At 41.9% G+C, this 25,837-nt stretch overlaps 1 protein-coding gene across 17 annotated transcripts; it reads left to right on the top strand.

The window, feature by feature from the left end:
- Nucleotides 1-25,599, top strand: LOC144888126 (uncharacterized). 17 transcript variants are annotated; one of them, XM_078770007.1, is made up of 8 exons: nucleotides 4-95; nucleotides 4,284-4,388; nucleotides 9,596-9,758; nucleotides 13,392-13,502; nucleotides 20,091-20,192; nucleotides 20,964-21,074; nucleotides 21,396-21,778; nucleotides 23,950-25,599. In XM_078770007.1, exons 7-8 carry the CDS (start codon nucleotides 21,694-21,696, stop codon nucleotides 25,482-25,484), a joined length of 1,620 nt encoding a protein of 539 aa, XP_078626133.1. In that variant the 5' UTR covers nucleotides 4-95; nucleotides 4,284-4,388; nucleotides 9,596-9,758; nucleotides 13,392-13,502; nucleotides 20,091-20,192; nucleotides 20,964-21,074; nucleotides 21,396-21,693; the 3' UTR covers nucleotides 25,485-25,599. The 17 variants fall into 17 exon arrangements, with proteins under 17 accessions (XP_067956060.2, XP_078626133.1, XP_078626137.1 ...); XM_078770011.1 differs by lacking the exons at nucleotides 20,964-21,074; nucleotides 21,396-21,778 and adding an exon at nucleotides 19,743-19,968; XM_078769999.1 differs by lacking the exons at nucleotides 20,964-21,074; nucleotides 21,396-21,778.
- The last annotated feature ends 238 nt before the right edge of the window (nucleotides 25,600-25,837 follow it).

The raw sequence follows: 25,837 nt of genomic DNA on the forward strand, positions 1-25,837 counted from the left end.
AATAGAAGAAGAAGAAGTATAAGAAGAAGAGGCTGTCGAAAATGAAGGTGGTTGTGCGTGGAAGCATTCCATAATCATTCCTGTTCTAAAGCCTGGTAAGGATCCTACAGATCCATCCTCTTACCGCCCTATAGCTCTTATTTCTGTTGTTAGCAAACTTATGGAGAAGATGGTTAATGAACGCCTGATATTTTATTTAGAAAAGAATAATCTGCTTAAGCTTAATAGACATCAGAGTGGATTCAGGAGGGGGTCGGTCCTCTTCAGATCAAATAGTCTCTCTGGCGAATAACATTAGGAAGGCTTTCATCGGCCGCGAGTCGGTGCTGGGGGTTTTCCTTGATATTCAGAAGGCCTATGATTCTGTCTGGAGGGACGGTCTTCTGTTTAAGATTCACCAGTTAGGCATCAGGGGCAGACTTTTCTGGTGGGTCCGTGATTTCCTGTCCGGCAGATCTTTTCAAGTGCGTGTTGGTGCTGCTCTGTCCTCCGTGTTTCTCACTAAAAAGGGTATCCCTTAGGGTAGTTGTATTAGTCCCACCCTTTTCAACATAATGATAAATGATGTTGCCTCTCTTCCAGGGGTGCGGGGCAATTTGTCTTTGTTTGCCGATGATATAGCTATCTGGGTTCGGGGCAGGAACTGTGCGTTCATCTCCAAGCGCCTTCAGGCTGATGTTGTCAGTATTGAGCAGTGGGCTGCAAAATGGGGTTTTGCCATCTCTGGGCCAAAGTCTAAGCTCGGAATCTTTACCCTCAAGAGAAAGGTTGAGGACGTCAGATTAACAGTCAATGGCACGGCTCTAAAAGTCTCTCCGGTGGTCCCCTTTTTGGGGGTGATCTTTGATAAGGGCTTAACCTGGAATGCCCATTGTGCTAAACTTGTAGCGAAGTGCTCGAAGGGTCTCAACCTTCTCCGTTGTATCTCGGGTACTTCTTGGGGTGCCCACCAGGATAGCCTCCTTATCTTGTACAGAGCTCTAATACGTTCGCACTTTGATTACGGGTGTCAAGCCTTTTGGGACATGTCCCTGTCCATCCGGAGTAGGTTGGAAGGAGTTCAGTCCAAAGCTCTCCGCATATGTCTTGGTGCCTTTAAAAGCTCTCCAGTGAGCGCTCTCCTGGTTGAAGCGGGTGAGTTGCCTTTGTCACTTCGATGGGAAGTTTCTATTCTCAAATACTGGTCCAAATGCATTTCCTTTCGGGGTAAATCATCCTGGCAGTTCTCTGTTCCTGGATTGCTGGGAGTATCATGCTCTCGGTAATCTCCGTCGGCTTCCCCCTTTTGGTTTCAAGTGTGTTAGGGTGGTTAAAGGGTTGGGGTTGGACCTCGCCCCGTTTAACTCGGCCAATAAAGTGTCCCTATGGCCGCCTTGGACCCTCGTGGTTCCGAGAATTCACTTGGATTTACAGAGTATGACAGACAGGGACAATCCCGTCGTGACAAGTAACATGGCTGTTGAATTCATTCACAAATTTTTGGAGTCAATCTCTCCAAGCTTATACAGATGGCTCCAAAGATCCGGGTCTTGGCCGTACTGCGGCTGCCTTCTGCATCCCTGATGTGAAGGTGACCAAGGCTTTCAGGCTTTCAGACCACCTGTCGGTATTTTCGGCAGAACTTTATGCAATTGTTTTGGCTCTTGAATGGATTATAGACTTTTATCCCCTCAGCGCAGTCATATTTTCCGACTCTCTCTCGGCACTGATAGCGCTTAGGTCGTTCTAGCCTGGCAGTAGGAACAAATTGGTTCTGGAGGTAATTCACCTCGTAAGTTTGGCCCATTGGAGGGGCACGGTCGTCGATCTATGCTGGGTCCCGGCCCATGTGGGCATTGCAGGCAACGAAGTGTATGATCAGGCGGCCAAACGCGCCCTCGATCTGGATTTCGAAACCCCGGTTCCGCGAGGCCAGGCAGACCTCTCTAATTTAATTAAACAGAAAATTAATGTTATATGGCAAAGTCAGTGGGACTCCTCCCCTAGGGGGAGGTGGTGTCACAAGGTGTATCCATCGATCGTGTCCTTGGGGTCGTTTCCCCGGCTCCCTCGCAGGGATCAGTCTATCTTATCTCAACTTAGAATTGGACATTGTTTTCTCCAGTTTTATCTTTACAGGATCGGGTGCCATCCCTCGGGGTGGTGTGATCGGTGTAAGGTTCCCGAAGATCTGGACCATGTTTTTTCTTTTTGTCCGCGTTATAATAATGCTAGATCTCGTCTTCAGCTTTCTGTCCGCGGAATGGGGATCACGTGGTCAGGTCTGCCGGAAGCCTTTTGCTGGCTGGATCTGAAACATCCTGGGTTTTGTAGATCAGTTTTAAAGTTCATCAAAATACGGGGTTAACAGTGTGAGTCTCTAGTTTTTCTAGTGTAAACCTCCTGATTTGTTTTTTTTTGGATGTTAGGGTGCGTGGCGTATATAGAGCCTCGCTGCTCTGAAAGCGCCATTAAACCTTAAAAAAAGAAAGAAAAGAAAAGAAAGAAATGAAGGTGGTGTTTCAGTGAGACATCAACAACAACAACAACAACATGCATTTTAAAGGCCATTTTCCCTGCTAGAGCGGGGGTTAGCCTTGCGGTCCCCATGACAATCTTCTCCATTTTGCCCTATTTTCTGCATCTCTCCTTGTTAACCCCCTTGCCCGCATTTCTTCTTCCACCATCTTTAGCCAAGTCTTTCTCAGTCTTCCCCGTCTTCTACTTCCTTCTACATTCATTTCCATCACTCTTCTCAACCAGTCACTTTCATCCTTCCTCAACACATGACCAAACCATCTCGACCTGTTCCTCTTCACAGCATCAATCACAGGCTCTATTCCCATCATCTTTCGCAATTCATCATTTGTCTTCCTCTCTCTCAACGATACTCCGCACATCCGTCGAACCATTCGCATTTCCACCCTTTCCAACCTTCATTGCTGCTCTACGTTCATTACCCATGTCTCGCTCCCATAAATCATAACACTTCTCACACATGCAGCATACACCTTTCCCTTCAGCTTCAACGACACTCCCCTCATCATCAGCACGCCACTCAATTCCCGAAACTTCTTCCATGCACATCTCACTCGAGCAACCGTTGCCGAGTCTGATCCACCTTCTCCATTCAGCATGTCTCCGATGTAGCAAAATGTTTTCACACCTTCCAGCTTCATGCCGTCTCCAAGATCCAACTCAACATTTCCTCCATCTGCAGCTCCCTCTGTGCACACCTTACATTTGAATGTAGCTGCCACACTGGTTAATGACCCTCTCAGACCACTACATTTTTGATGAACCCACTCAGCGCACATTGTACACTGAATGGAGTTCACTCCGACACCCTTCCTACACACAGCACAGGGCCACTTCCCAGTTCTTTCCACCTCACCACATGCTTTACCACTTGCCATCACCTTCGTCTTTCCGATATTCACCTTCAGACCTTTTGTCTCCATACATTCCTTCCATGTGTTCATCTTTTCCTTCAGTCCATCCATACTTTCCGCAATCAACACCAGATCATCTGCATACAACAACTCCCACGGTAAACCCTCCTTTACGTTCTGAGCCAGCACCTCCATCACAGCTACAAATAGTAGTGGACTTAGTACCGACCCCTGATGCACTCCCACCTTCACCTCAAACTCACCACTGTTCCCATCCTTCGTCCTTACAGCTGTGCGCGCTCTTTTGTACATTGCCATCACTACTCTGATCAACCATTCCTCCACTCCTAACTTCCTCAATGCCCATGTCAATACTTTGCGTGGAACCCGATCGAATGCTTTCTCCAGATCAACAAACCCAAGAAACAACTTCTTCCTCTTCTCCATGTACTTCTCCTGCAACTGCCTCACAATGAAAAGCACGTCTGTCGTTCCTCTTCCTGGCATAAATCCAAACTACATTTCGTCGATCTTCACTTTCTTCCTTATCCTCCTCTCCAACACCCTTTCCAATACCTTCATTCCATGCTCCAATAACTTTATCGCTCGGTACGAGCCACACTCCAGAGGGTCACCTTTCCCCTTGTATAGAGGGACGAGGGTACTTAGTTCCCAATCCACTGGAATGCGGCCTTCTTTCACCACCAGATTACAGATCTCTGTCATTCTCTTCACACCCCAACTTCCTGCTGCCTTCAACATATCTCCCACAACTCCCGTCGGCCCTCCCGCTTTTCTACCCTTCATTGCTTTTATCGCTTCCTCAACTTCCTTCTCAGTTATCTTCTCTGTCGGTCCTAAAACTGGGTTACTCTCTATGTTGCCATCCCATTCATTCTCTGTATTCAACAGCATTTCCGTATATCTTTTCCATCTTCCTTTAATTCCATCTGGGTCGCTCGGTACGAGCTCGGTACTTCAGTGAGACATCGGAGGAAAATCTCATCAAAGTGCATTGTGAGTCGGTTCAAGCATTTTGCGGATATTTTCTAAACATTTGCTTGCTTTCAATGTCAAGATTGATTTTTTTTCAGCTCACCTGGAATGGAACAAAAATGGTTCAGGTGAGGTATTCGCATCGTGTGGTGTCAGTCAGTTGAGTTAGTTGGTGAGTCAGTCAGGCTGTATAGTGTATGTAAACACTCGGAAGTTCTCCGAAACTACACACTATTTCAATGAAATTTGACCACAACCTTCATCACCCGTGATGGACTGGCGTTTGTTCACGGCACTTAAAAAATCAGGGTCTAAATGGGTTTAAGGAGGGGTCTTGACCCGCCCCCTCCTGCCCCCCTAAAAATAGGTACGTGCTGTCTTCGCTAAAAGTAAAACTACATGATTTTAATGACATTTGACCACAACCTTCATCACCCGTGAAGGACTGACGTTTGTTCACGGCATTAAAAAAAAAAACCTATTTTTTGATGATGCTTTCACGGAAGTATAATTGTAATGTAGGCCTAATGCGTTTTCCTTATTCCACCAGTCCTGGTGCGCAGACATCGAAATTGTAGTTTTTTTGCAGGGGAGATGATTGCAAGGACATTGTTGTTATAAAAGGACAATGTTGCAAGGAAATTAGATGCAGGAGGAGGCCATTTATGCCCATTATGCCTGCTCTACACCAATACCGCATTAAAAAAATCTAGCAAAATTACTTGATTTCATCGAGGGAAATGGGAGAGTACCGGGAATCACGAATGCTGTGCTGTCAAAGCACACCAGAGCATCGCTCCACACCTAAATCCAACCGACGTGGAGCCGCAACAGTGAAAAAAAAACATTTTAAACTAGAAAGAGCAATGAGAGATTGCAGACCCTCGCCAAGATATGTTTTCAGTGGTTTTAAGGCTTTTGTGTTAAAATAAATATGGCGGCCGAAGCACGTGACCAATGACGTCATAATAATTTTTTTTCTCCACCAATTTATCCCAAGATGACGCTCAAGAACTTTCTTCTTAATCGGATGAAATTTTGTACTTGTCGAATTATGACGTCATAATGGAGGCACCTATGACATCATCATTAACATATTTTATTCCACATGGAAAGTTCTTTACAATGAGCCATGTCTCAATTTTTTCTATGCAGCGCTTTTGGAGATATAGACGTGCAATTTTTTCCGTTTTTTCCAAGATGGCGACCGAACCACGTCGCCGATGACATAATTTAAAAAAATTCTCCACCAATTTATCCCTAGATGACGTTCAAGATTTCATCTTGATCGGATGAAGTTTTGTACTTGCCGAATTATGACGTCATAATGGGGGCACCTATGACATCCTCATTAACATATCTTATTCCCCATGAAGAGTTCTTTACAATGAGCCATGGCTCAATTTTTTCTATGTAGCGCTTTCGGAGATATACAGGTGCAAACGTTTTTCGTTTTTTCCAAGATGGCGCCCATACCACGTGACCTATGACGACAAAATTATCATTAAAAAAAATCTAAAGGTAGAGTTGCACCTGTGGTGAAAATTTCCTGTCAATCGGTCTAACGGTTGCAGAGAAAATCATATTTATTCTGTGTGGACAAACAAACAGACAGACAGACAGTCAAACAAACAGACAAACAAACGGACTGAAATGCAATACCCTATCCTCAGGCGAGAGTAAAAACAAGCAAACAAACAAACAAACAAAAAAAAAAAAAATATATATATATATATATACAGTCCATTCAGAAAGTATTCAGACCCCTTCACTTTTTCACATTTTGTTATGTTGCAGCCTTATGCTGAAATCGTTTAAATTCATTTTTTTTCCTTCATCGATCTACACTCAATACCCCATAATGGCAAAGACAAAACAGAAATTTAGAAAGTTTTGCAAATTTATTAAAAAGAAAAAACTGAAATATCACATTGACATAAGTATTCATACCCTTTGTTATGACACTTGAAATTTAGCTCAGGTGCCTCCCATTTCTCTTGATTATCTTTGAGATGTTTCTACACTTTGATTGGAGTCCACCTGTGGTAAATTCAATTGATTGGACATGATTTGGAAAGGCACACACCTGTCTATATAAGGTCTCACAGCTGACAATGCATATCAGAGCAAAAACCAAACCACGAGGTCGAAGGAACTGCCTGCAGAGCTCAGAGACAGGATTGTGTCGAGGCACAGATCTAGGGAAGCCGACAAAAAAAAAATCTCTGCTGCATTGAAGGTTCCCAAGGGCACAGTGGCCTCCATAATTCTTAAATGGAAGAAGTTTGGAACAACCAGGACTCTTCCTAGAGGTTGCAGCTGGCCAAACTGAGCAATCAGGGGAGAAGGGCCTTGGTAAGAGAGGTGACTAAGAACCCGATGGTCACTCTGGCTGAGCTCCAGAGATCCTGTGTGGAGATGGGAGAAACTTCCAGAAGGACAACCTTCACTGCAACACTCCACCGATCTGGGCTTTATGGCAGAGTGGCCAGACGGAAGCCTCTCCTCAGTGAAAGACACATGAAAGCCCGCTTGGAGTTTGCAAAAAAGCACCTAAAGGACTCTCAGACTGTGAGAAACAAGATTCTGTGGTCTGATGAAACCAAGATTGAACTGTTTGGCTTCCGTCTGGCCAGAGGCATTATGTTTTTGGGTTGTCCGTCGGGCTGTCTGTCCGCCCGTGATAGCTTTTCGTTTCCGCGATAATTTAAGAACGGGTAAAGGAATTTAAGTCAAACTTGGTACAGGTATGTATAATGATGCAAAGGTGAACTGATTAAATTTTGGAGTCACAGTGTCAAAGGTCAGAGGTCCCATTAGGTAAAAATTCTGTAAACTTTTCCAGTTATTTAAAAAAAAAAAATTATGTTAATTTAAATTGATAGATTAACTTAAAGTCACTGGTGGCAGGTACTTTGCTTGTATGTAAATGAGAGAAAGAGCTGCCTTTCGAGGCTTTTTCTCCACAGAGCAGGGGTTGGCCTTTTTTGGGCACTGTGGTCCCGTTTTTGAAGCAATGTTTTATGGTCGGATGCCCTTCCTGCCACCAACCTTGTTCGTCGTCTTGCAGCACACAGGGAATTACCAGTGAACTGGTACTCAATTTGCCGACCTCGGAGGGATGACAGGCTGAGTCAACCCCCCTGGCGTTAATTCAGCGATCGACCGGGATTTGAACCCAGGATCCTAGGATCCCAAGCCGGAACCCGAACCGCTAAGCCAACACCAGGCTCCATAGGTTTGCTTATTTGTAAATAAAACAGCAAAATCATACTTGTCTTTATCACGGTTCTCCTGGAAGACAAACGCCTCCATGAGGCTGACTTAACGCGATTGCTTCATCTTGCGTACCCTTCACTTGACGACAGCACGGCAAATTCCGATGATTCCACAAATGTGCAGGCTGATTTGGCGAAGGCGTCTGACTGCATAAATGAACGTTTGGGACTCGCCGCAACAATAAGGCTTTGTTTTTTTTCCTGCAGCCCGTAAAACTTTTTATTACCTCCGCCACCAAAGGTGGACGGAGGTTATGTTTTCACCATTGGCTTGTCTGTATGTTTGTCTGTTTGTGAACAAAATATCTCAAAAAGTTATGGACGGGTTTGGACGAAATTTGGCAGAGATGTAGAGTATGTAACAAGGACGAAATGGTTAGATTTTGGTGAAGATCAGGATTCGGATCCGGCTACTGGAATTTTTAAGTAATTCTTCATCATTGGGAGATACGGACAAAAACGATACATAGCAGGATATCTCAAAAGTTGTGGACGAATTTGGACGAAACTTGGTGGAGAGGTTGAGTGTGTGACAAGGACGATTCTATTAGATTTTGGTGAAGATCTGAATAAGGATTTGGATATGAGAATTATTTAATTTTTCCAAGTGATTCTTCACCATTGAGAGATAGGGCTAAAACCAACATATAGCAGGATATCTCAAAAAGTTATGGATGGATTTGGACGAAACCTGTTCGACAGGTTGTGTGTGTGACAAGGAAGAATCGATTCAATGTTGGTGAAGATTCGGATCCGGATCCAGCTCGTAGAATTTTTAAAGTGATTCTTCACCATTGAGTGATGTGGCCAACCAGGCAGAGGTATTCTCTCTACTGAGTGCCGTTCTAGTTTCAATTGAATTACACTAGTGCGTGCCCGTACGTGCGGGGAGGTAAGTACGTGGACATACATACGTACGTTGACGTACGTACCAAAAATAAGGCCTCACTGTCCGGAAGTTCGCATATCGCAGTTACGATTAATCGCAAATTAGTTTTAATGGCCAATTCTTCAATTAGCGCCAACATATTTTGCCATTTTGCAATTTCATCGCAAGGAAAAGCACAAAGAGAAGAGAACAACAAACACACACGCGGTTCCTTCGCTGTAGCTTGACCGTACGTGCAAAAAAAAAATTAAAACTTTCATCGTTCCTTCGGTCTTCGCTCTCGTCCTTCGCCGTTCCTTCGCTCTCGTCCTTCGCTGTTCCTTCGTTCACGTACAAAACATATGTGTTTACTAAATAAATGGCCATAACTTGGTAACCACTTGTCCGATTAATAGCAAACCTTGAAAAGGGACATCCTCAGGTCCCCAGGAATTTCCCTGGCAAGTTTCACTTAGATCGGACCAGTGGTTGTCGAGAATCAGCGGTCACAGACATACACACAGACAGACAGACACACAGACACACAGAGATTGCTTGCATTATAGAGAGATACTAGATAGAACAGTTTAGAACACAACTTGTCTTCTTGGTACCTCCAAAACCTCCAGTGCAGCCGTACTTGGACAAAATGCAGTATTACGCCATTTTATGCCATCTCGACAATCAAATTTGCTGCTTGTGATCTCAGCGCTGGGAATATCGAGATTCAGACAAAATTGCAGCTCATAGGAAATATAGATAGTGCGCGGCAATGCAAAGCAAGTGTTGAAAATAAAAGACCCTTCCCATGTCTTTTTTCTCAGTACTTGTCTCAGCTTTCGTATTTAAATATCATGAATGAGTCTCCGGACTCACTGTAAAGGTCTGAAAAAGTTTTTTGACATCATTTCGAAAAGATAGATCACTAAAGGAAATATGAAGTAAAAATAAAAGCAATGTGTTTTCTTGAGTTTTCCAATCAGGTAAATATCAGTTTTCCAAACTTTTACAAGGTAATGTGTTGTGATTAAAATACTGCACTCACGATTAAACCAAAGTTATATGTTTATTCCTCCAAAAAGGTTCACCCAACCATGCATTGTGCACAGTTGGATTTAGAAGGACCTATTTTGCTAGGATGCTGACCACCAAATGGTGAGATGGAGGGATTTGAAATCCTGCGGATCAAGATCGAGGATGCGGACTCCTTTGGTTCCGAAGAAGAGAAAGGGGACAAAAAAGATGGTAAGTTGTGAAAGATCTTGTAACATTATAGTTTTCTCGTTTATTTACTTTGCATGAATTTGTTCAAATGTCTCCTATAAATAGAAGAAGAAGACAACTCCTGTTGTATCATCATGCATAGGGCTGCCGAAGCAGTTTTCTAGGCTAGTGGGCACAGTCCTGGACAGGTCGCCAATCTGATGCAGGATACTCGAATGGCTCATTCTTTCCAGCTAGCTGGGGCTCATTTTGCCGGCCTCAGAAGGATGAGAGGCTGAGTCTACCCACTTGGTGTTAATTAATGGCATGACCGGGTCTCAAATTCAAGACTCTAAGATCTCAAGCCAGCCATCTTAACCGTTAAGCCAACACAAGGCTTTCTCTAATTAGAACGTACCTTTAAATGATACTATAGTGCTTGTAAGGTGTGTACTACTTGAATCTTACAGTGAAAATGCTGCTCAATCTATATACTTGCTGTTAAAAACTGATTAATAATTTGTCTGAGTAGTTGAGGTCAAAATTCAAAATACCTGAAATACACTGTAAATAATTATTCTTCAGGATCCCAGTGTTGCATAAATTCCGATTGGTGTTTGCATGTATCCTAGTGATATTTGTGGCACTTTCAAAATACAGAACAGATAAATGTTACATTAATTTATACATTATATATTTTTTCTATTGCTTTGCGAATATTGCGATATATAAATTTGTGTGCTCTTCGGTGTCCTTCTAAATGGTTCCTGCTGTCGTAGAATAATACAGGCTAACCCCCACTCTAGCAGGGAAAATGGCCTTAAAATGCCTGATGTTGTTGTGTTGTGTCGTAGAATAATACATGTTACCGTTGGAACTAGTGCAATAAGCTCCTATTCCCGCTTCTTCTTCTTCAATCCTGGAAGGACAGGCTTTTAAAACCGGCAACCTTGTGATTAAACGGATACAACGTTTTGTTTGAAGTAAATCGATGATTATTACCTTTCCCACCAAGAAAATCGATTATTGGCCATGGGCGCGGGAAGTGGGGGTGCTGAGGGTGCTGCAGCACCCCCTGCTTTTTCTGTATTGTTTAACTGCAATGGCAATTAAAATATATATGTTATTGTAGCGGCTACCGCTGGGTTTACACAATCGCCTTGCACCTACCAAGGACGCGGAGCGATCACCATGCCGGGCTCGTCCAGGACGCCCGGGCAGGCCCGCGCTCAATTTGCCAGGCCACGGCCGGGACGCCCGGGCATGCCCGGGCACGCCCGGCCACGCCCGCTCTCGACTTGCCAGGCCGCGTCCGGGACGCCCGGGCACGCCCCCTCTCGCCTTTCCCGGGCAAACGCTCCGGGATAATGTGTGTATATATATTGCTGCCCGATAAACGGGCTTTTCAGAGTACCCGAGTTGTTTTGTGACAATAAAGAAACTCGGACGAATTCCAGCTTTTTGTCGCGTCCATTCTTCCGATTACGTGGGAGCACAGCTCCTTCATTATTAAAATATTTTTTATACTGGGATATTTTGAGTTTAGTGTAAGGCTATGAGCAGAGCAGAGAGGGTGGAGATTTTATTTTTATATTTGATTTACTTATTTTCAAAATGTGTATTAAATATTATTAACTTCAGCACCCCCAACTCAAAATGCTTTCCAGCGTCCCTGTTATCGGCTTTCCAACGACACCATTTTAATTGGTCCACTGCAGCAGGAACCATTACATTAAAGCTTCAGGTCCTGCTTCTTCTTCACCTGATGGATGGATGCATCTTCTTTTAGTAATAGTAACACCGGAGGGGGGAGGGGGTAATTTTTCTTACATGACCTGACACTGGGTACTCTGAGGGCCTATGTAGAATTTCGTTGGTCCAGCTGTTTTCAATTCTATGATTTTATCTTAGAGAATTGCCTTATTACATATGCTTACAAAGGTGTACGGAGGTTATGTTTTTATCCCTGTTTGTCTGTCTGTGGGCAGGATATCTGAGTTATGGACGGGTTATGATAAAACTTAGTGGATGAGTTGGGTTTGGCGACAAGAACAAGAACAAGACGATTAGATTTTGGTTATGGTCTAGATGCAGATCCGGCCTATTAGTAGGATACAAAACATAAACTGTGCAGCCTGGCAGAGGTATGCACTCTACCGAGTGCCGTTCCAGTTTATATTGTAGGATTAGTGGGAAGGATGCCCTGTCATTTGGCAGACTCTTATTGTTTACTTGCTGCAACACAATGATATATTCTCAAAGTGGAAAAAATAACCTACAGTTTGATCCACCAAACACAGCAGGAACAACATTTGAGAAAATAATAGGAGAAGTTGAGGGGTAGGGGATTGGGATGGGGGGGGGGGGGGGGGGGGATATATATATATATATATATATCTTTTATTATATCTTTTATTATTTATTTATTTTATTTATTTATTTATTTATTTATTGTGGAGATTAGGCAAGTTCCTCATCCGAATCAGAATGGATTCATGGGGACTGCATTAAACGACTCGCTAACATGTTTAGCTTCCTCTTCTCTTTTGCTTGGCCAGCCTAGCCCCTTCCACTGCAGGATAACTACCAGTCTCCAAAACTTTTTGTGCCACTCACAAATTATTTTCTTGGTGGCTACCATCCATAGGTCGTCTTGAAGATTTGTTGAACCTTTTTAGCCGATTTGATCTCAATAAACCAGGCAACACACTACTCGTTTTCATATGGGGACACCATTTGCAGTAAATATGATGTCATGTGTCACAGTAGACACCTCTAAAAGAAAGAAAAGTCAATAAAACTTTCAGAAATGTTCTTTCAAATGCAGAAAACCGCATCATTGTATCCCATTTCATTATTTCTCTATTATTCCAGTTTCAATTTGGAACGGTAATTTGTGGACACCCTGCATATTTTGATAGCCAACTGACTAAGATGCTAACAGCTTCTAAAGTATCATTTCGTGTTTTTGTGGTTTTCATAAATTTACCCTACAGACCTTAACAGTAGGACACCATTATAGGAGCAAATAACATTATGTTGTGGAATACCTGGCTTTGAGGTTTAAGTGAATTGCATCACACCCTCCTTTACGGTAAAGTACACATGTTCAAGATATAGGTGCATGGAAGAGAGTGTTAACACAGAGCAAAAAAGTAATTGACTGATAATGGGGCAATGGTGGCACAGTTTCATTAAGCAAAGAAAAGAATGAAGAGTAATAGAGGGGGAGGAAGCACAGTAACCTGCAGGTTAAAGGGTTGGGCTAGGTAAGGTTAACATTGGTAGAAATGATCACAGGTAAGGATGGGTACAAGCATTACTTTGATGAGGTCGTGGTGCTCCCCCTTATCGGGGCCCTGGATGGAAAGATGTCCGGTGGACAATATACAAATGGAAGAAAAGGGGAACAAAAGTGTGGAGATGCGCGTTAAGCATATATTTTGTGAGTATAACGAGAAAGTGTTATTTTAAGAAAGCTTACATCCTGGAGGTTGCAGGACAGAGTGTTTGACATGCTTGTTGCCCAACTTCCACATTATTGGTGGGACCACTACAACCATTCCTTTAGTGACATAAGGTGTACTGCTCAGGACAGGTTAATATTTCGAGTTATTGGTGTTTTACCCAAGACTACCTGTATTTATATATATATGGTGCTTTTTCTTCCTCCAGATTCATTTATGAAGGTGAAAGTGAAAACTGAAGTGGATATAGATGAACGCTTGGATGTCTCGCAACTAAAAGACTCCAAACCTTCATTGCTTGAAAATCGTCATCATCAAGGTTTGTGTTAATGACCGTATATTTTGCTTTTCTTTACAGTTTGATTACAAACCTTTGGGTATTTATAAATTTGTCACCTTTGATTAATGACCTGGAGAACTAGAACGGCATTCAGTGGAGCTCATAGCCTCATCTTGTGTGCTCATTCTGAATAACAGTACCATCGTTAATTGAACACGCTACTATTTTGGCCCACGGTTATTATGGCCCATATACATGTATCATCCATGCACACTATTATGCCACATACATTGCCATTATCCGTAGCTTTATTGAGGACTAGCAAAGGTGCCTGGGCCCCTTCCCCTCCCTCATACCACCCCACTCATCCCCCCTTCTAAGCCCCCTCCCACCAACGCCCCACCGACCTTCCACTCCACCTCCCAGCTGCCTTCTCCCACCAATCCTCCCTGCCTCCGGACTCCCATCCCTTCCCCTCCTTCCACCCACCTAAACCTCTCCCTCATTCCACCCTTTCTCTCAGTTCCCGCACATTATTAAAAGTCATTCTATTTTAAACTCTGGTTTTAAGGCCCTTAAAAGTCATATTTACTCTCGCGTCATTAAAAGTCATTAGATTTGGGCATTTGTGAAATATTGCATATGGAATATGTGTGCAAAGCCACTAGTCTTCGACTGGCACCGTAGCACAACTTGAGTCCTTGATACAAGATTGGAACTGATCCGTAGCACTGCACGTCATAGGTCCACTGAGCTTTATATAGCACTAGCGAGGTACCCTGCCATGCACGAGAGGGAGCCCAAATGCAGACAGACGATGTGGAAATTGCGAATGCTAAACCATGAACCAATGACTCTCCACATTCCTGTGCCACCTTCAGCCGAAGACCCATAAGACGAACAATAAGACCTATAAACTTGCAAAACTCATTAACCTCGTAAAATCACAAGAATAAAAAGAATAAGCTTACCTTTGCCAAAGGAATCGAAACAGTAATCCCCCGTCAATACACCCCAAATTCACCTCTTTAAATCGCCGACTTCATTCATGAAATTCCTAGCAGTGTCCATTTGTTTTATACCGTGTACCCCTCCCACCTCCGGCCCTCTCCCTTCCACAGATCTACTGATGTCTCTGTTCTCTTTACTGTTGTTGTGCTTGTGTGCTTCCCTCTGTCTCCCCCTCTTGTCTCTCACTCCCTTTATTATGTTTTAAGTGTCCATTTATGTTTTTTTGTGTTTAATGTGTTAGCTCCTACATGAGCCTCGACCTTGTATACAATTTTTTTTTTTAATCTGATGTCAAAAATGCTAAAACCACCAACGATAAGTCAATGTCTGAAATCGATGCGAACAGGGAAAGCTCATTTTTAGTTTAATTTTTCTTTTCATTAATTAATTCTTTCTTAATTAATTAAGAGTTGATTCTTTATTTTTAAATTGAATTTTTAATCACAAAAAATAGCTGAGTATTTGATATGTATATTATCGTGCCCAACATGACAGTTACATTGGTTCTGTTGTAAGGTTTTAAAGTTACGGTTTTATGTACAAGCCGGGTCATTTCAAAAGTCAGTATTCCAGGCTCTGAAAAGTCATTAAAAGTCATTATTTTTCAACTCCCTTAACCTGCAGGAACCATGTTTCCCCTCCCTATGGACACCCACCACACCTTTTCCATCCCTCCTACCTCACCATCCCCCTTCCTCCTACCCCACTCCTCCCTCCCTCTTCCCACTCCTTCCCCTCCCTCCTCCCATCTCAATTCCTGCCCCCTCCATCGGGGCTCCCACCCCTTCCCTGCGACAGGTGGTGGCTCGTGTGTTTCTAAGACCCTATGAAGTTTTGGCGTGATTAACCTTGGGAGCTCAGAGGAGTAGCATGACAAATAAACAAAGTCTCATTCACTTTGACATGGAAGATAACCGCTCCAAGCTCCTAATTAAATGAAATAATATCCTAAATGAAAGCAGATCGCACAAAACAGTGAAAATGCAATCTCGTGTAAAAATAAAAATAAAAGATATAAAAAATTTTTATTTATATATATATGTATATTTTAATCGAGCAAATATGATCTTTTCCACCAGGCCCGAAAAAAGGACTACTGCCGAAAATAAACTCTGCCGACTGTATCGCCATGGTTTGCAAATGAACAAACATCAAAGAATTGCACTCAAGTTGAGCAAAAAACACTCAAGGAAGCATTCCAACGAAACAATTGATAAGGACCGGCTGACTTGGCAAGTGATTATTGATGTATACACTGAAAATCAGGCATTTGATGATGAGCGTTTTTTTTTTTGTTTTTTTTAGCTCAGAAACAGTTGTGGCCTGCAACAAGATAGACAGACCACTGTCAACTGTATCACCATGGCTTGCAAATGAAAACCAAGCAGCTTGTCGAGCAATTGCCAAGTGGCTAAAACACCCAAGCAAGCACTCCAACTAAATGGTTGATAAGGAATGGCTGGCTAGGCAGGTGATTAGTGATATACACAGCAAAGAGCGCTCACTTGATGATGAGCGCTTTATCGTAAATATTTTTTGTTTCACTCAATGAAGTTGCTCTTCAGGCACATTCCTTAATTGTTTCTTCATGCAATATAATTATCCGAGCAGTAGAAAAAGTTGAGTGTAATGCTTTCGCATTTTGCAAATATGGAGAAGGAGGGATATGGAGAAGGATTGCTAAAAGTAAATATGCTGAGTTATAAGAATCGTTAATTTCTTATAATCTTTAGATTTCACTCCAGATTTTGACAATTAGTCTACATGCTCCAATCCTCAAATCTGAAGACAGATTTTGATTATGTACTTTAATTAGTCCATGAGAGTCTATCGTGGTTCCAAGGCCAGGAATTTTTGAGCAGGCAGAAACAAATGGTGGATTAAGACTCCGAAAACGAAGGATAGCCTGTTTTTGTTTTTTTCTTGAAGAGATGAGTTAATTATCTTGAACAAGGGTGTTTAAGTTCCCTTTGTTGGCATGCAAAGTTTGGGGCTGCTAGATTTCATGGTTTTGGACTTATGGAGGAGACAGACAGACAGACAGACACACACACACACACAGAGACACACACACACGCACACACATGCACACATTGACATTTATTATCATAGATTAGGATATTTAACAACCACTTTTGTGCACATTAAGGCTAAATTGCATCAATGAATATGAAAATATTTTCAAACTACTACATATTCCTCATGGATAGTTGAACATATGTATGAGGTTTTGCATCGATCTGTTAGGCGATTCTGGCGAATAAGTGTTTTGACGTTTTTATTTTCAATCCAATATGGCCACCAGACCACGTGACCAATGAATGTCATAAATTGAATTCTTCATTCACATTGGGCCGTATATCAGATTTTGGAAGTTTCAGATTTTTCAGATAAGGATATTGATTCAACCAATCATGGCTGTAATACCACTTCATTGGTGAAGTCGTCATTAACACCCTTAGCAACACCCTATATACCCCACAGGGAGTTGATGACATATGCCAAGCTTCAACTATTTTGTTTTGTGGTTTCAGAGATGTCCAAACTTTTTCCTTTGATGTTTAATCGAATATGACTGCCATAACCATGTGACCTATGACAGATGTTAGTTGTTTATAAAATATTCTTCATGGGGAGTCCTTCTTATGTTTAAGGTTTCACATCAATTGGACAAGTGGTTGCAAAGCGTTTATAAAATTCAAAGCGAAAATATATACAGTCATGTGAAAAAGTAAGTACACCCCATGTAAATTTTTGACTTTTTCAACATATTTCAACTTTCAGCTATTTGATCTTCATTTCAACAATATTGATAGATAAAGGAGATATAATATAACAAATATCATGAAACATTTACATTTTGTAGTTCATTGTATAATTTACATAAACATAAATGCAAATTTCACATGTGGAAAAAGTAAGTACACCCTTGGTTCTAATAGGTGGTATTGCCCCCTTTGGCAGAAACAACCTCAAGTAGGCGTTTCTTATAACTGTCTACCAGTCTCTGGCCATGACTGGGAAAAATTTTTGCCCACTCCTCCATGCAGAATTCTTTCAGCTGTGCGATGTTTGAGGGGTTTCTTGCATGCACAGCTCGTTTCAAATCCCCCCACAACATCTCGATGGGATTTAGATCCAGGCTTTGACTTGGCCATTCCAGAACCCTCCATTTCTTTCTTTTCAGCCATTCCTTGGTGGATTTACTGGTATGTTTAGGGTCATTGTCATGTTGCAAGGTCCACCTTCGGTTGAGCTTCAATTTTCCGACAGATGGCCTCACATTATTCTCTGGCACCCTCTGGTACAATGAAGAATTCATAGTGGATTCTATGATGGTGAGCTGCCCAGGCCCTGATGCAGCAAAGCTGCCCCGGCCCTGATGCAGCAAAGCTGCCCCAAACCATAATATTTCCACCACCATGCTTTACAGTTGGTATCCGTTTCTTGTGGTCAAATGCTGTCTTTGGTTTTCGCCAAACATGTCTTCTGGTGCTGTGGCTAAATAGCTCTACCTTTGACTCATCTGTCCAGAGCACATTGTTCCAGAAGTGCTGGTCTTTGCCTAGGTGTTCTTTGGCAAACTTTAGTCTTGCCCTGATGTTCTTTCTGGACAGCAATGGTTTCCTCCTGGCACACCTCCCATGTAGATCAAATTTGTGCAGCCTCTTTCTAATGGTAGACTCATGCACTTTGACATCAACAGTAGCAAGAGCTACCTGCAGGTCCCGTAATGACATTCTGGGGTTCGTGGAGACTTCTTTCAGCATCTTGCGGACTGCTCTCAGGCTGAACTTGCTGGGGCGGCCTGGCCTGAACAAGTTGGCAGTTGTTTGGAATCTTCGCCACTTGTAGATGATCTTCCGGACAGTTGAATGATTGATTTCAAATTGTTTGGAGATCTTTTTAAATCCCTTCCCAGACTCGTAGGCATCTATGACCTTCTTTCTGAAGGCCTCAGAGAGCTCTTTTGATCTTGGCATGGTGACGCCACACACTTCAACATCAAAGAGCAAACCAAACTAAATGCCTGAGGTTTAAATAAGACAGGTTCCTCCAAGATCCTCTCTAACGATGTTCTAATCATTTGCACCTGAGCTGGTGCACCTGATTCTAATTTTAGGTATTTGAAGTGGTGATAAATGTAAGGGTGTACTTACTTTTTCCACATGCGAAATTTGCATTTCTGTTCATTTAAATTATACAATGGACGACAAAATGTAAATGTTTCATGATATTTGTTATGTTATATCACCTTTATCTATCAATATTGTTGAAATGAAGATCAAATAGCTGTATGTTGAAATATGTTGAAAAAGTCAAAACTTTACATGGGGTGTACTTACTTTTTCACGTGACTGTAGGTGTGGACACACACAGACATACAGGGGCGTTACAATAGTCTCGCAACTCCTTTGGGTGAGACTAATTAATTAGCCACACTGGCAACTCAATTTATCATCGGTCCATTATCCTCTTCGCTAAGGAAACCGTTATTTTTTAACTGAAGATAATCTGCCATAATCTGTCCTGCTATTTACTACTTGGGGTTGTTTGTGTTGTGTTCGAGATCATCTGTAGGTTTTCTCATGCAGTGTATGTTTTGAAAGGGGGAAAAAAACATCTTTGAACCTCTTTTGGGGAAGAAGAAAACAAGATGAGGAGCAGTTACTTGCTTTTATCCATCTGGAATCGGATGTTTCGGTGAAGCAGCGAGTGCGTGCAGCCATAAACGTTTCACTCATGAAATGCAAGATCTATAAATTGTGGCCTCGTCCGAAGTACTGTCCTACAACTGTTTAATAATATTTTTTGAGTAACCTCATTATTGGCAAATTCAGACTGATGCATTGAAAGTTTTGGAACTTCATCTTCACACTAACTTTTGATCAACTGCCAAGATGATGGTGATAAATCTCTGGTCTAGTAAAGTCGATACACTTCTTTAACTAGAGACTGTGGTTTTGCTGATGCTTTATAGCTGATTGGCGATGCTCGTCGTCGGGAAACTAGCTTGTTTTCTGTTTTATTCTCAACTTGTTTGGTTTTACACAAAACAAGATACTTGTCCTCAGACTGGAGTATTGGTATTTGTGTAAAAAAATAAAATAACCACCTTTAGAGGCCATTTTCCCCCGCAAAGCGGGGGTTGGCCTTTTTCGGGAACCGTGGTTGTTGTTGTTTTTTGGTCCCCTTTTTGAAGCAATGTTTTATGGCCGGATGCCCTTCCTGACGCCAACCCTTTTTGCCGCCTTTAACGACAAACAGGGAATTACCAGCGAACTGGTACTCAATTAGCCGACCTCGGAAGGATGACAGGCTGAGTCAACCCCCCTGGCGTTAATTCAGCGATCGACCGGGATTCGAACCCAGGATCCTGGGATCCTAAGCCGGCACCCTAGCCGCTAGCCCAACACCAGTGATTGACAATATTCCACAGCATTAACCTTGGTCTATGTACTTCTGGGAAATTGAGTACTTTGACGTGCATGTGGTGTGTTTGATTTATTTCCTACATGAACACTTCACTTTATTATTCATCGACTCAGGAAATATGAGCTTCCTTGTCTTTGACACACGAGTGCCAAAATTTTACAATTCGTGCTTTTTTTTCAGGAATACTGGAAAAAGTGAAGACTGAGCCTGATACATATGCACATGTGGATATACAGGAAACAAAAGCATGTCAAGAGTCACGACTTGAAAGCCATTGTGAAGGTTCGTAGCAATTCTCATGCATGTTGATTTTGATATATCTCATATTATTATTTTAGACACACCAAATCTTGCAATCCATAACACTCCCTGAATTTTCGTCCTCTATTGTATTTATTTATTTGACTCATTCAACTTGAATTAATTGTGTTAGCCAGTTGTGTATTTCTGCCAATTTTGTACAGGTAAATGAATAGCTTGCTCTTTTACATGACATCAACAGTAGCAAGAGCTGTGTATGAGGCTACTTGCATTTATAAATTGTGCTTTTTTCCTGTTGTACTCAAAAGAATAGTGGAGCATTGTCTTGAAGTTGTAATTTGATGGAACTCCTAGGTGATTTGTGCTTTCTTTATTTAAGAGCATACACCAGTCACACAATAACACAAATTTTCCATCCACTGTTCTGTCTGTTGGTATACATTCTTCTAGCCCTAACCATGCAAAGCACAATAACATTAATCTTATTCATCACCAATCGTGAATGGACGTTCCTTTGTCCTCTGCTTGTACTCCAATATGACCGTGTGTGTGTGTGTGTGTGTATGTGTGTGTGTGTGTGTGTGTGTGTGTGTGTGTGTGTGTGTGTGTGTGTGTGTGTGTGTGTGTGTGTGTGTGTGTGTGTCTGTGAATGAAAGAGAGGGATAGAATTGTGAGGAACTGAAATAAAAAAACGAGATGTGTGTGTGTGTGTGTGTGCGCAGCTCCACTATTGAACCTTAGACAATGTGAACAAAAAAAATAAATCAGAGACCCACTTTTGCCTGTATGCAGAACGAATGCTGAGGTGATGGAAGGATTTGAAATCCTGCAGATTAAAATAGAGGATGTGAACTACCTTGGTCCTGAAGAAGGGAGGGAGGAAAAGGAAGATGGTCGTAGAAAGTAAAATGAAATATGTTTACTGGGGTTTTTTATGATGCTGATTCCGTTTTTGAGGTTGGTTTTACGATGCAAGGTCAAGGTCACCTCTCAAGGCCAAGGTCAAAGTCCTTTTCAGCCTAAATCAAGGAATATTCACATCTTCATAGCATTTGGATTGCTTTCCATGGCCCATGCATCTGAGTATCTAATATTTCACACCCACCCCCATGCGCAGGCCCCCACCATCACGTCAGGATCCGCCACTGTTAAATGCACATATTTCAAACTCGTTTGTTTCTTTTCTTGCATTGTGATCCTCAATTTACTTTTCTAATGTTTCAGATGATGGAAGATTGATCCTAACCATGCAGAGAGAAAATACAAAAATACATCACAGCTAGAGGGGCTTAAACTTTCTGATTTCCAAGCCTGCTCCTGCCCCTCCTCACCCTGGAAAATGTATTGTTTGCCAAAAGAAGGACAATAGATCGGAGCCTCTTCACGGTGGCACATGCCAAAGGATTTTGACTCAATATTTAGGAATGAGGTCGGTTTCAGCAAAGTTCGTTCTGCGGGCTCTTACTCCAGAACAGAAGGAACATCGCCACAGTGTCTCAGAAATTCATTCATCATTTAAAGAATGATTGGTACAACACCGAGGCAAAGCACAAGTCATCTCAGTGGAAGAAGACCCAGTCATCGCCTTGACCCAAAAAGCAAGACAGGTGCGCTCAAATGTGAAGACGATGTTGATTGTGCTTTTTGACAGTGAAGGTGTTGACACCAGAAGCTTGTTCCAGAAGGTCAGACAGTGAATACGTTTTTTTTTGGCGGTCCTGAAATGCTGAAGAGAGGCAGTTGGATTGCAGCGGCCTGAAAAATGGGAGTCCGTTTTGTGGATATTGCATCGTCTAATTACCCTCGCCAGAGGAGAGGGTATTGCATCTGAGTCCGTTTGTCTGTTTGTTACTTGCTGGAAAAGATTCTGTCAAGTATGTTGATCAGTTGGTTTGTCTGTCTGTCTGTCTGTCTGTCTGTTTGTTCACAGTACTACGTCTACACCGTTGCACATAGAATCGCCAAACTTTACACACATATTTGTCTTGCCCTGGAATAGACTGTGCCCAATTATTAACTCTCTCGGCCCAAGGCCTCCATTGTGACGTCATTAATTTGTTAATTCGACAAGTACAAAACTTCATCCAATCAAGATGCAATTTCTTGAACGCCATGTCGGCATAAACTGGTGGAGGGAAAAAAAAATGATGACGTCATCGGTCACGTGGTTCGGCCGCCATCTTGGAAAAACCAAAAAACTGCACCTCCATATCTCCGAAAGTGCTGAATAGAAAAAATTGAGACAAGGCTCATTGTAAAGAACTCTCCATGGGGAATAAAATATGTTGATGATGTCATCGGTACCTCCATTATGATGTCATAATTCGACAAGTACAAAACTTCATCCGATCAAGATGAAATTTCTTGAGCATCAACAAAGAATAAATTAGTTTAGAAAACAATGATGACGTCATCGGTCAATGTGGCTCGGCCGCCATATTTGTCCAAAATGACCGATAAAAAAGTACATTCCGGCAAGTCCTCAGTCTCTGACCGATTTTTCATTTGTTTGTTTGTTTGTCCGCACAGAATAAATATGATTTTCTCTGCAACCATTGGTCCGATTGACAGGACATTTTCATCATAGGTGCAACTCCACCTGTAGAATTTTTTAATGATAATTATGACATCATAGGTCATGTGGTTTGGCCGCCATCTTGGAAAAATCGAAAAACTTTGCACCTCTATATCTCGGAAAGCACTGAATAGAAAAAATTGAGACATGGCTCATTGTAAATAACTCTCCATGGGGAATAAAATATGTTAATGATATCATAGGTGCCTCCATTATGACGTCATAATTCGACAGTACAAAACTTCATCCAATCAAGATGAAATTTCCTGAGCGCCATGTCGGCATAAACTAGTGGAGAAAGAAAAACACGATGACGTCATCGGTCACGTGGTTCGGCCGCCATCTTGGAAAAACCGAAAAAATTTGCACCTCTATATCTCCGAAAGTGCTGCATATAAAAAATTGAGACATGGCTCATTGTAAAGAACTCCCCATGGGGAATAAAATATGTTAATGATGATGTCATAGGTGCCTCCATTATGACGTCATAATTCGACAAGTGCAAAACTTCATCCAATCAAGATGAAATTTCTTGAGCATAATCTCAGAATAAATTAGTTTAGAAAAAAAATAATGATGACGTCATCGGTCACGTGGTTCGGCCGCCATATTTCTTTTAACACAAAAGCCTTTAAAACCACTGAAAATACATCCTGGCGAGGCTTTGCAATCTCTGATTGCTCTTTTTCTTGTTCCCCTTGTTTTGTATACATCTTTACATCATTCTGCACATGATTTATTCCACATTCAGTACTTGTCATGAGATCACAGTAGTCTCCCTGTCGTGAGACACCCATGCATTTTTCTCACATCCTGTGGTTTGATGACTTTCTTGCCCATAAATAAGAGGAGGCTATGCTCATTGTGTGTTTTGATCCTGTGAAGTCTGTGGTTCAAATTGCCAGATACCCAATGCCAAATTTTGAAATTTGATTGCTGATTGATGTAAATTATGAGGATAGTTCAAACGACATGAGTGCAGGTGTGATGATTTGCCAAAATGATAAATCTTACTCAAAAAAATGTCTTTCTAGTAGTTGTGTGTGTAGCGCCTTCTGTGCCTCAATATCATCATGGGTTGAGATGTTGGTAAAGTGGCTTGCAAAATCACGATTGCTTTGACGAATTTTAATTATTGTGTGAAATATTAAATACATTACACGAACATTGTCATTACAATGTTTTCTTTGTATGTTTGCTCAGGCAACCCACAGAATGTCCAGATGTTCCCCTGCGGCAAATGCTGTTTGAAGCCTACCACAGAATCTGCACTTCAGCTGCACATGAAAAAGCACCATGAGATTACTGCTGATACGATGTACAAATGTTTTAAGTGCCCATACAGTACCCATTTAAAAGACCTTTTGTCTGTACATTTCCAGACGCACATGATCAAAAATGAGCAAAACACATTCACACAGAATGAATTTCCTCACAAAGTCCATCAGCCATCAATCTGGCAACAGGATGTTAGAACAGGAAGTAGTAATTATGAAATATCGTTTATTCCTCCATCAGACCTTCAAATGCATATGAAAATCCACAGTTGTGACCACATATACGGATGCAGAATTTGTGGAAAATCTTTCATGACCCCTTCAAAGGTTAAAGCTCATGTGCAAACTCATAGTGCTGAGCGTCCATACAAATGCACATCTTGTGGAAAATCTTTCATCAACCCATCAAAACTTAAAGTTCACACACAAACTCACAGTGTTGACCGTCCATACAAATGCACATCTTGTGGAAAATCTTTCAGTTCTTCATCAAAACTGAAAGAGCACATGCATATTCATAGTTCTGAACGTCCATACAAATGTACATCTTGTGGAAAATCTTTCATTTACCCATCAAAACTTAAAATTCATTTACAAACTCACAGTGTTGACCGTTCATACAAATGCACCTGTTGCGGAAAAACTTTCAATGCCTCATCCATCCTGAAAGAACACATGCAAATTCATAGTACTGAGCATCCACACGTATGCACAATTTGTGGAAAAACTTTCAAAATTCCATCGCTCCTTAAAATTCACATGAGAAGTCACACTGGTGAGCGCCCATACAAATGTTCAATTTGTGAAAAATCTTACATTAAGTCATCAGACCTGAAAGCTCACATTAGAGGTCACACTGGTGAGCGCCCATACCAATGCACAATTTGTGTAAAATCATTCATTAGATCATCAGACCTGAACGTTCATGCAAGAGATCACAGTGGTCATCGTCCTTACAAATGTTCAATTTGTGAAAAATCTTACATGAAGTCATCAGACCTGAAAGCTCACATGAGAAGTCATACTGGTGAGCGTCCATACCAATGCACAATTTGTGTAAAATCTTTCATTAGGTCAGCAGACCTGAAAATTCACATGAGAGGTCACACCGGTGAGCGTCCATACCAATGCACAATTTGTGTAAAATCTTACAGGAAGTCATCAGACCTGAAATCTCACATGAGAGGTCACACTGGTCACCGTCCTTTCGAATGCACGTTATGTGGGAAGTCTTTCAAAAATCTAGCACACCTGAAATCTCACGAGAGATGCCACACTGGCGAGCGCCCATTCAAATGCCCGACTTGTGGAAAATGCTTCCTTCGGCCATCGGATCTTAAAATTCACATGAGAGGTCACACTGGTGATCGCCCATACAAATGTGAAATTTGTGGAAAATCTTTCAGTGCCTCATCAAACCAAAAATCGCATATGAAGATCCACCGATGTGCACGCCAATAAATATGTATAACTCTATTTAATCATTAGGAGACGCAGGAGTAGGAGTATTCAAATATGTATATGGAAATAAAAAGTATGATGTGAAAAATGAATTGAATAAAAATGTAGAACCACCTTCAGAGGCCATTTTTCCCCGCAGAGCGGGGGTTGGCCTTTTTCGGGCATCGTGGCCCCCTTTTTTAAGCAATGTTTTATTGCCGGATGCCCTTCCTGCCGCCAACCCTGTTGGTCGCCTCTTGTGACATGCAGGGAATTATTAGCGAACTGGTACTCAATTTGCCGACCTCGGTAGGATGACAGGCTGAGTCAACCTCTCTGGCGTTAATTCAGCGATCGACCAGGATTCCAACCCT

This window comes from Myxine glutinosa, chromosome 1 (assembly GCF_964187855.1).
Source record: "Myxine glutinosa chromosome 1, kmMyxGlut1.1, whole genome shotgun sequence".
NCBI lineage: Eukaryota > Metazoa > Chordata > Myxini > Myxiniformes > Myxinidae > Myxine > Myxine glutinosa.

Coding starts and splice junctions, on each gene's coding strand:
- LOC144888126 (XM_068099959.2), top strand. CDS start 9,674: ATGGAGGGATTTGAAATCCTGCGGATCAAGATCGAGGATGCGGACTCC. Junction 9,759..13,391: donor GAAAGGGGACAAAAAAGATG/GTAAGTTGTGAA, acceptor TTCTTCCTCCAG/ATTCATTTATGAAGGTGAAA. Junction 20,193..23,949: donor ACTTGAAAGCCATTGTGAAG/GTTCGTAGCAAT, acceptor ATGTTTGCTCAG/GCAACCCACAGAATGTCCAG.